The 12,249-nt window shown below is 34.9% G+C and overlaps 1 protein-coding gene across 6 annotated transcripts in view; it reads right to left on the bottom strand.

Moving 5' to 3' along the window:
* Positions 1–10,629: 10,629 nt before the first annotated feature.
* Positions 10,630–12,249, bottom strand: part of LOC128229259 (FMRFamide peptide receptor frpr-18-like) — a 101,461-nt gene continuing 99,841 nt past the window's right edge. For all 6 annotated transcript variants that reach the window (XM_052941054.1, XM_052941058.1, XM_052941056.1 and 3 more), the window contains one exon: positions 10,630–11,976. In XM_052941054.1, the coding sequence (XP_052797014.1) occupies positions 10,834–11,976 (1,143 nt within the window). In that variant the 3' untranslated portion in view covers positions 10,630–10,833. The remainder of the gene's footprint in view (positions 11,977–12,249) is intronic.

Raw genomic sequence — 12,249 nt, 5'->3', positions numbered from 1 at the left:
GGGGCCTATGGGTTACTCAACGTAGATATTTCACACGAGGATCGGGTTTTCCGCCCGTATAGAGTACATCTCGGCTGCCTGGGGGATTGGATTTACATTGACGCTTTAAGGGATTCGATAATGCATTACGTATAATTTCAAAAACATATTTTTTGGGGGGGAAATTGTTTAACAATTTTGTGGCGGAAAAAAAATCGCAAGCCGAGAGCTGGCTAGGCTGTCATCCATTTCAATTTAAAAATGCATACATATATAATTTATGATTTAGATGTATTTGGGCTTGTTGAGACCTTTTACCTCGGTCGAGCACCTCGGTGCTAGTTATCACTCGGTATGGGAATCAACAAGATGGCTATGCATGTGAAATTGGGAATTATAAACTAAAATCAATTAATTAGGATGAATATAGATATAAATAACGTTTATTATCCCGTTGCTGGAATAACAAGTTCTTAAGGAGTCTGTTGCATGTCTGTTGCTCAAGGCCGGGAACGTCCTAGTACTTGGCGTCCCGGTGGTTGCGTTGTTGCGTTGCATTGCGTTGCGTTGCCATGAGATTGCGGAGATATATTGCGGATGTTGCATTGGCTGTTGGCAATTGTGGGTTGCATTGTTGCGTTGCGTTGCGTTGCTATGAGATTGCGGGTATATTGAGGGTTTTGCAGTTGCTTTTGGTAAGGAGCATTTGCACGTAGACCGTAGTTGCTGGGTTGTAGCATTTTGCCAAACAGTCTATTCCAGCACGGGCATATCATAGGACACTATAGTATTTATAGAGTACACTTTGAATATACATTTAATACAACGGCTCAGCCTAGCCTCTCTCGGCTTGCGTGGTTCTTTTCCATTCGGACTTCCAGGCGTGTGTCACTATGACCTATCATGGAGTCCGTTCGTTTTCACGGCCATATTTTGCCAATCCTTTTATTTTTGTTTGTTAAGCTGTTGTACCAATTGTAGTTATTATATAGCAAGGCTATTATACGTTTATAATATTTATTATGCAGAAGTAAAACTTAGGAAATGTCAATGTTGTTTATTTGGTTTCTATTCAACGAACTGGTAAAATAATTAACTTTTTAATACTGCTAATGAAGTTTTTTTATATTTAGCATGAAAAACAGAAACACTTTACCAACCTTTACATCCTTTTTGAACTATGTAAAACTTAGAGAAAAAATAGAGCGCGAAACAGCTCTAGTCAACAACAAAATAAACTTCTATGAAAACAAAATGGCAGCTGTTGAATAACTACATAAATGCATAAATACCTCCTATCTATTCTATCTATCTATTTTATCTATTCTGTTTCTTTTCTATTCTTTCTATCCTTTCTATCCGTCCTACCCTCCTTCATTATTATCTTCTTACTTTTTATTTTAATACTTAAATATTGAAAGATTAAAAGACTGCTTCCTGCATTGGCAGCCACCTATATTGTTATGTACAATATGTTTTGCATGTGATATCACTCATACACCAATACTATATATATATATATATATGTGTGTGTATGTGTGTGTGTGTGTGTGTGTGCGTGCGTGCGTGCGTGCGTGCGTGTGTGTGTGTTTGCAATGTGTTGTGTTGTATAATATTTGTTAATATTGAATAATTAAAAAAAAAAGAGTTCAAGCGAAAAAAAAATATTGACCAAACCATACAATAGTAAATGAAAGTCTTCCCCCTTTACCTCACGCATTTTCAGTCATTTCACATATCTTCTTGTTTCAGACACATGCAATACAGAAAATGAAAAATGGAACGACTTTCAACCAAATTTGAAATAATATTTCAACTTATTTGAAAAGTTTTGAGAGTACAAGTTTGAGTTACCAATTCCATCTGCATCATAAACATTGTAAAGAAATAGACAATAATCGTTGTTGTCAATTAAATTATGCCAATTTAATGGTTCAAACTGATATGGAGTTAGTTTACTGGGGGTTTAAACTAGTTTGTGTACACAACCTCACTCTTATCCCAACAATCCCGAATAAAGTAAAAATGTTAAAGGTAAATCTTATCGAAGAAATGTTAACCTGAGGAACCATAGAAATAAAAAAAATAATAAACTAATAGGGAAACCCCAAGTATTTCTATGAGTAAGCCAAATGATAACTTGTGGATAACTGATCCAGTTTATGCAATTTGCCACAGAAGAATTAACCAGAAAACATGTTTTACAGACTGTAAAAGGAGTAATGGGCTTCTGATGGGGATCGCACCCACGACCTCTCGATCCGCGGCGCTCTAAACGCTAGCTCTTTAGAGAGACAGTATAAGAGACCCTATATATTTACCCGGTTACACATGTTAAGTAACAGTGTGTAAGAAATAAAACTTTGTTATCGTGTTTTCATCGGGATGTTCTATTTTAATCCTCAAACTGCGAGAGCATGCGGTTATCTGACGATTTGATGTATTCCTTAATTTTCATACCAATGCTATTTCTGTATTAAACTTGATTTCAAAATAAATATTCTATCCATGGGTTTGTTATCTTATGTTTTCAATTATAATTAAATTGTTAAAGTACTAACCAATCGATCTTAATTTCTTATAATTCCAGGTACGCAAAGCCATTAAGAACGCAAATAAACAGGTGATAAAAAAATGACGAAGAACAAAATGTTTATAAAACTTGGATCAAACCATCTGCCTTTGGTGGCTTCAACGAAGCATAACTTGCAGGAGATCTTTCAATCATTTATATAGCTTTCATGCTTTCGGTTGTTAATTGCTCTTGTGTTTGAATGCTTTGATACTCTGTAAAACGTCAACAGACGTTTTATATATCTTGTAGTTGGGAAGTAGAAATGCTTTCCGCTGAACAGATGACAGAATGCATGACATTGATGCTAGCAACATTTAGGAACCTTCCTATCAGTTGAATGTAGGCACTTTGTATTAGCTGCATATATACTAAATCTAATGACCAAAATGTCGCCATGTATAAATACCACAGAAGTGTTGTTATAACAATGACACCCGTATAAGGATAACATATTACTAATTTACTTGAACTCGTTCTCGTTACGTTCTGAAATGTAGCCGAACGGTCTCAAACTGTGTAAAAGTGCCCAGATCGATGAATAAAGTAGAAGCTTTAAACAAGCTGGTTCATGTAATAAAATGTTTGTTGAATACAGAACAAGAATACAGTGAGGCGGTAGAGCAATAGAGGAAAAGACCAAGATGATAACAGTTTGAAAGCGGCGAACGAGAATGCAGAAACGTGCTTGGGTTTTATAGCCGTCAGGGCAAAACGTGATAGCAATTACATTATAAACGTACTATGGACGAGATGGGAACGTGATCAGAACGTGTTAAACTGTCTGTGAACGAAGAGTTCGAGTCACGAACTAGTTAGGACGGATTTCTATGTATATAAAGGAACAAAGTAGAACATGTTACGAAACAGGATTGATTTGGCTACAGACTTGCTTGGACGGCATGGAAACAGTATCCCTTAAGGTGAAGGTGAAAAGGATAATTTAACCCGATCTGAACTTGATGTAAACGGAATGCAGACGACATGGAGTTATGTCGAACCGTTTATGAACTAGCCATGATATCGCATTTTAAACATTAACAAGTCGAATCAACGCGTTCTAGAGTGACCCGTTGTGATTTGGCCGTTTGAGATTTGGACGTTTTATTTATAGTTTGATCATAGGGAGGCGTTTTCGCTGTCACGCGCGATTGTGAAGAAAATCATAACGTCAACAAAGGTTGAAAGCAGAACATCTCAGCTAACTAATTCTATGAAATGGTATAATTAATATATAATTGGTCAATTATTCATTACAGGTTTGAGTAACAGTTATTGGATTTCTTGTTCTTCGGTGTCATGGAATTTTCATCATTCGTACTCTTTCTTCTTCGAACTATTACTTCTGTTAATCTTTACGGACTGACATTTACCATTTTATTTTTTTGCACTTTATTGTAACATTGCATTTTGTTATCACAGCCTAACATTTTGCAATAATTGGAAGTGGAAGCTGAGTAGAGAGAGGTTTTGGGTTACATTTACCAATGTGAATATGAAGAGATTATTTTAGTCATTTTTGATTCAAACAGTTTGTTATACTATGTTTCTAGTATAGAATTGTGTAGGAATATATTAATGTTTTAGATATGTATTGACTGTTTAAATACAAATTAGACACGAGCTGGGAAGAACCATTTTCATTTAATGTGATTGATAGTTTTGTATTAAACATTTGTATATTGTATTGCAAATGTTAAACAATGTGATTAGCATGCCTCAGAGTATATATTTGCAGAACCTGTTATCCAGTCCAGTTGTGCCTGACGATACAGATGCGTTTGAATATCATTTATACATCTTAGAAATAAAACACATGAATAATTATTATTACTTTGTGCAAACTTCACCCCACCGACTGAGCAGCGAGGATTACACTAACAAGACCACAAGCCGTTTCACGATTGTTGAGGATATGGTGGGACGTTTTGAGGACCAGTTTTCTGTAAGCGTCATACTAGACCATATATTTAAAACGAAACAGTTGGTATTTTCATTTACTATCAAAATCAGCATTCGGAGTGAGGATGTAACAGTATATTCTTTGTATATGACATTTTGTAAAAACACAAACATAAATTCGGTTTGTCGCACAAAATTAGAACAAAATATAAAACAACATTTAACCCTACCAATACAAACTATACTACTAGCAATCTATTACAGAGCTGCAACTCCGCGCGGTTATTTTTTGTTTTTGTTATTTATATTTAACACTACGCCTAGAATGTATATCATATTGGCATTGCATCACCTTAAACGTAGTACATAGATGATTTTAAGTGCTGGGGAATCACAAGAGTTGCCATTTAGACAAAACACAAAATGTATTGACTAAGACTAAGTTTTAAGTTTTATTGGCAATATCGACATTACATAAGCTGGCGGCTATAAACAATAACATATAAAATAAAATTTACACAACTTGTAAAGGTGGCAAACTACGTTTGACAAGTATACAATATACACACGAAATAGGACTACGAATCAATGCTGACGGAGCTTCTAAACATAGCATTGTACATCTATCTTGTATCAGTTTTGTTTTAGCTGACATTATGGACAAAAATGTATTCAAAGTGTTCCATGGTCGAAAAAAAGTAATGGTAGACGTGAATCGGAGTAAAATGGACAACATAACATTAAGTGGTATGCAGGTTCAGTCATATTAGTATAACATTTACGATCGAAATATGCACAATTACTATACCTTCAAGGTCTATTATTAGACAACACTACCTTACTCATTGTTATCAACGACCATATTTCTGTGCCCAGTAACAAAAACCATGGCATTGAACACAAGTGTGGCTTGTATTATTAAGTTCAGCTAAAAACCGAACCGCCTCTTCTCTCTCATGCTCATGTATTCGCTTATCTATATTTATCACATGCTATACCCTGCTTCCGGTTAAATACATCCATCACGTATTGTTATATATTGCACATGTGTAATATAACATTATCACTCCGTATTGTTACTTCCGCAATTTTGTAAAAAGGGGAAACAATAATCGCTTAATTGATACAATCCCAGCAAGCCATACGTTCATTTCTCATAACGATTTATTTAAATTAGGTACTTTATTTTCCATCTAACCAGAGGAAAACGTGATATTTCCTCTTCATTTCATGTAAAATATCTCGTTGTCACTTTCTAAGCAGCAATTAAGGTCATAAGCTTATCAACATTTTTATATCATTTATCCGGGTGTGATGTCACTATCTACAAACATAATTCAGTGCCTTCCACAGTGCAAAAGTTGGTTCGAAGGACCAAAACATAAAATGTTTCAAAACTACATTAAAAAATATTTTCTGATTAATTCCTAGCGTCATTACTTAGCAAGCATAATACATATATCCTTTGTATAATTGTATATATGTGTAGGTGTAATTACGAGAAAAATTTACGCATTTACATTTTTTAAAAGTCTTTGTATTCAAAGAATATGTATTTCCGTCAAAATATTCAAGACTTCCCAGTAAAAAATGTTATGTGGATGTGTGGTAATTACTTCTAGTCTAAAAATACTTTATTAAGTATTCAAGAATTTATTTCACCATGTTTCACTATTATAAAGCATCTTACTAGTTTGGAAAATACCATCGAGATATCACAGGACGTTGTTCTTTGGGTCGTCTGCAGCATTTTTACACAAAAATGAATCTAATATGTATAATTGACAGTCTTTTCCGAAACAATGCAAATGTTTTTTGAACCAACATCTGAGAATGTATTTTTTGCGCATATTTCCATAACAGTTACTCCAATCTAAATCAAACATGAATTCTTTAATATTTAAGTTTTGTCCTTCCCCATCTACGTTTGCACTGGAGAAGGCCCTTAAAAGTTAAAGTGTTTATGTTGTGTTTCTTACTGAATATCATCTCACTATTTCTACCTGTAATCCAATTTGTAGCTACGGAAATTGCATTGCTATGTCAGTTTGTGGAAGTCCGCTTTTCATCATCGCACATGAAACAAGCAGATATTTTCTGTTGTTTCTCCTAGAAAACAGTAATATTATAAAAGAATCTGACACTCGCCACCATATATAAATGTATTTAACAATGTAACCTCGCCGATCCTCTTTCAAACTTACAAATTTTCTAAACTTTCTAGAATAATTTTGTCTGTGTTATAGCGCTTCAGGACTGATCCTCTCTGAATTGCGTTCACATGGAGGAAGTTACAACACACATCTAGGCGTCACGCTTTCTGGCATATATGGATTATATTTGAATGTTTTACTTCTTGCCAGGTCCTTGTAGTTTTCATGTATTATTAAAATATTCAGTCAGTGAAATAGGTCCTTCATCATTAGTATTTGGAAGTTTTATATACAACATATAAGGCCGCTGTTAGAATATTCAGATGTTCGTTTGGGAAAAGCCACGCAATCAGACAAAGATGGCCTAGATGAAGTACAGCATCAGACGGTGCGAAACAGTTTCGGTGAAACACGACTTGTTCCCGTATCAAATCTTTAGGCCTATATTAACAGTGTGTGTATACCACGTGATAAATTTTGTCAGAAATGCTACGTAGGAAGGCAATATTTTGCATCGAATGAAGACTTTAAACAAAGATAACTTCACTATTTCTTCACACTTTAAAATGAAACATAGCGCAGTCTACGCCGCTTACAGAGCCCCGCCTTCGGTCTTGACCAGAGTTTGATTGAGAGTTTAGTTTCTTGAAACACTTCGAAAAACCTTTTGCACTAAACGGCCGTCTGACGGAGCACTGTCAAAACACTATATTGAAAAAAGGTGTTTGATGAAACTAATCACCTTAACAATCTTCGTTATTAAAACAAAGGCGGGGCTCTTGAAGCGGCATAGACTGCTTTTTGTTTTATTTAAAATGGTGTAGTAGAAGAAAAGTTATCTTTGATTTACGTCATTATTTCAAGCAAAATGTTGCCTTCCGACGTAGCATACATGACGTAATTTATCACGTGGTATACACACACTGATTAAAACAGGACGTTAATAGCTAAGGGAAATAATGCGGAAACATAAATTACCCTATTGTACTAGATATTTCATTCTCTTACTCGTGATTATTTTACTACACTTGTTCCATCAAGAACTGTCTACCAAATCACTTTAAGTAACCCACAGTCTCCTGCCTTCAACACTTTTCTGCCTTCAACACTTTGAAGAGACTCGTTTTTCTCCAACTTTGCCCTCCTTCAAGTAAAACCTTATCAAGAATAAAAAATAAGTTTTTCATTTCTACTATGAAGGTTATCACAAGTCTGCGGATGCACCGTATAAATCTTATGAACATTTACCTTTAAAGCATACTGTCAATAGCCTCAATTGTCAATTTCAAAAAATGAAAGGCACCTACCAATTCTCCACCTGTCCAATTTATAAAGCGCAAATATATCATCTATTCGACCCGTTACCCCCTGTTATACCTTTAATGGTCTCTTCTGCCACTAATGCTTGGATCAACAGAAGCCACGTATCACACAAACAAAACGATATTCAACCACGTTCATCTCTTCATTCTTCATACAAAACGCTCCCGACCTCCTTTATATTAATCAGAGCAAATTATAACACTGACCAGTCCATGTATATCCCTCCTACCGTTTATTTCTATTCGTTTCTTCCATGTCGTCTTTCCCGAAAGTATATTATGACTAAATTCATCACACTCAGATCCTTCACCTTTCAACATATTCACAGTGTCATTAACGATGATTATCTAACAAAAATCAAAGCAGGTTTTACACCAGTATAAGCAGCTTGAAAGACTGACAGAAGCAAGACATAGCATAGGCTGAAAAGCTTCCTTCCCTTTTTGTCAGGATTGTTTTTGCATATTCACAAGTCGTCATTTCATATATTATTGCCACAGGTAATCCTTTGTTTATTCTCAAATTGAAAATGTTATAAGGAAATGAATAATGTTTTAACTAATGGTTCTTATAACTGAATTCGTATTGAGTGTAGAAATTGATATAAGTGATAAATGCTACAGTGGCCTGTTAATAAGAAGCCGATTTAATTACTTTAGTAGAGTATAATAATTCAATTCAGACTGTAAATATGTCAGCCCAGTAACCATCATAAGCCATATAGGTAGTGCCATAATCTTCCTGGAAACACTATGGTTTAGTGTAAAAACAATCCGTGCTTTAATGGTTTAAGAGTTTGTTTGTCAAGTATAGTCCAATAAGCATCCATAAAACCTGGAATCCATAAAATGCTTAAATGGACTAGACACTAGATGGTCAATAAATCGGCATATACACAATTTCCACAAAACAAACCTAGAAATAACATTACGAGCTAGTAAAGGGCCGATAATGCATCATTTTACATGATAAAAAATATTTTTTATCGCTGTCTCAGTTGAGTTCAACCGTTTCTAAATAGCATAATGGTTTCCCAATTTAAAGTGTGTATGTTTATCATATGAAAGTTGCGTAAATAGTAAAGCTATATTATACTGACGCTATTTTTAAATTTACTGTAAGTGATGTGATACATCAGTAGATAAGATTCAATGCGTTGTTTACAAGGATATCAATTTCATGTGCGTATTTTTACAATTTTCTTTTTTTTTTCTTGAAATGGTATCATCTGATGCCTAGTCCCTTTAAATGCAACCTGTTCAACGTACCGTTTATATTCTAAGTTATTTGGCAATGCTAATTGTACATGCTACCAGTTTTGCTATACCGTGTTGAGTTTTCCACTGGTCATCACAACGCATAGCACTGTTGTTCATACTGCAGTTGTTTGATGTATTGTGTAGTTCATGTTTTGTTGAATTTATGGGTAAATAAATGTATTGATGCCTGAAACGCTGTTGTGATTGTAATGTCCCACAAAGCTCTTGTTTGTTTCGTTTTTATTTATGATCAAGTGGTCTGGCTGCCTAATAACATACTGTTTCAATGAAGCTTCCATGTCGTGTGAAATTATAATGTTTTGTCATACCAGGTCAGGTAGTGAATACTCATGCGTCACGAACCAAAGACTTTAATTGCTTTTGGTATATGTTGTTGCTTCCAAACGATCGCTTTTCCATTTTTTGTTTTATGCTACGCTACGCACTATTACGCACTATTGCCGGTTTAATACCTACTGTACTTTTAGAATTTTGCAAAATAACATTGCTCAATAGGTTTTGGCATGGCACCGTATCCATCCTTAAAGTTTTAAACAATTTAGTAAGAAAATCAATAATTTCTTAATTGGAACATTCCTCTTATGTTTTCATATAATACCCTTAAGTATTTAAAATAAAAAAAATGATAATTTCTACTTATTTTTTGCAAAACATGTCTAGTTCTCAATTTAATTCATTGATGACATTACGAATAGACATGGCACTACAAAAACACGTGCAGAAACAGGATTAACAAGAAACCCCTTTTCTATATTAAAACCCGGTTATTTTTGTTGTGATTTTGTTTCAATTTTATTTCAAACTGTATTTTTTATCTTAAATTGATATTGAATGAAGTTTGAAAAGATGATTTACCGGATTCTACATTTATGCAATAAAATACGAATCCGCAACAGAAGATATTGTGAGGGAACAATATTCAAAAAAGAGAGAAAAGTATTTTTGACAAAGTTATTGTACAGTTATTAAGCATAAAAACCTGTTTATCATAATTTAAATCTAGAAAAAAATTGTATTCAGGATAGTGATCTAGATCTACAAAATGATAACAAATATAAGGAAAAGATCGAATATTTCGATGTTCTTGTCATTCAATTTACACAGCCATGTTGAGCTTCTATTCGTTAAGTATTCATATACTCTTGCTATTGAGTTCAACTTTCGAACTGTTCTGTAAATCTGCGCAGACAAAACATGCAGACGACAGCGTGCAAAACCCAACCCTTTTCCATTTTTTTTTAAGCGATAAAATTTAATTGTTCTAGATCAAGCCAATTTCATAAATTGAACATAAATTTAAGTATTTGGAAAAAGATTCCAAATGTTCCCATTATAATTGAATTTGTACGCACAGAAAAAAAACGTTCACATTTTTGAGCACATGCATATCTTTGTATTTAAGTACATCATGAACAACACGTAAATAAAATGCATTTAATGATATATAACGTACAAGGCCTCACAAACTTAATTCAATATAAAATCGAATACTGTAACATGAACGTGCAATTTGTCATCTACTTCATTTAAAGCAGTTCCTGAATATAATGAACTGTTATCATCACATTGAAAGCAAACACTATAAATAATGAACAACCTAAAACATTGAAATAACCGCTATGTACTACACGTTTGTTTCCTCTGTATTATGTCCCATAATTCCATTTGATGATTTTCCGTTAGTTGATATCCGCACTGAAATGTCTTTCTTTATACTTGTTCGCAATGTTGTGTATTCGGTACGATCCTTTTCTTGAAAATACGATTTCTTTTGATTCATAAACATCTTTTGAAATTCGTTTCTAAACTGTTTACCGGTTATCATGTAAATATAGAAATTTAAGGCAAAGTGCGTAATGCCGATTTCTTCCACGACAGTTCGGACCAGGCGGTATTGCCAATACCTTGGCCAGGCCGGGTCATCGCAAGTTTCTCCCTCGGGAAAGTTTAAGCCTGACGTATAGGCGATCGTCACAGGTAATGTGGTTATAATGAGATAAAAGGAGACAACGAGTAACATTATTGTCGTTGCTGACGTCTTTTGGGAGCGTCCGTGTAGCTGTTTTTGTTCATAAGCGGAAATGCGCTTGGCCTCCTTGATAACAAGGATATTAAACACGAGAACACTTAGCGGCACAACGAGGAACATGAGCGTCTCCGTGATCCACGACCAGATGCTCCACAGGGACTTGTTGTCTCCGGCGACCACTGTCTCCCTCAGACCGCAACCATCCACAGAGTCGAATGTCCAGAAGTAGCCCTGGATACCACACGTTGCTAGGCAACCAAATGCTAACGACAACGAGACGATTTGCGCTCTCCGTGTTGTACAAAACCGTTCCCTTTTGAAAGGATGACAGATTGAAATGTATCTCTCCACGGTAAAGGCAAGCACGAGCAATGGTGCAATATACTGAAATGTCAGGAAAACTATAGTAAATCCTTCACATATTACCGGGAAATTTAACGTGTTGACTCCCCAGTTTGCATTGAGTTCATAGTTGAGATGCAGCAGTAAGAATATGAAGTCAGCTAACGCCAAGGCTGCCAGGTAGACACCGGAAGAATGACGCATTTTGGGTCTTATCCATATCAAAAACGACAATATATTACCCGGAAACCCAACAGCGTATATGAAAGGCGTCAGTATCTTGTCTATAAGAAGGGCCTTTTCGTATATTTCCGAGGTCTCATTACACACAACACTTGTTGTGTTCAAGGCTACCTCCCCTGGTATGTACTGTATCGTGTTATTCTGCGTGGCCATCTGAAAACACAGAAAACAGTTCAATAGAAAAATAACTACAGAAATAAATTTCCAAGAGTGCCATTACTCGATCATAATATAGCAATTATCTAGAAACTCTCATCTCACTTTCGGGAAATTAATTTGATTTTGGAAAATAATTGGAAATTTGGTATTCATTAAATACATTGTAATTGGATAATTAATCGTGAAAGATCGTTAGCTCCAGTTGGTAACTTAATTAGCATAATATGTTAATAGTTAAAGTAAAGCATTTTTGAGTAAGAATGACCT

Source organism: Mya arenaria, chromosome 3 (genome assembly GCF_026914265.1).
Source record: "Mya arenaria isolate MELC-2E11 chromosome 3, ASM2691426v1".
NCBI lineage: Eukaryota > Metazoa > Mollusca > Bivalvia > Myida > Myidae > Mya > Mya arenaria.
Note: the sequence above shows the minus strand (reverse complement) of the source record. Positions and strands in the feature narration are given on the sequence as shown.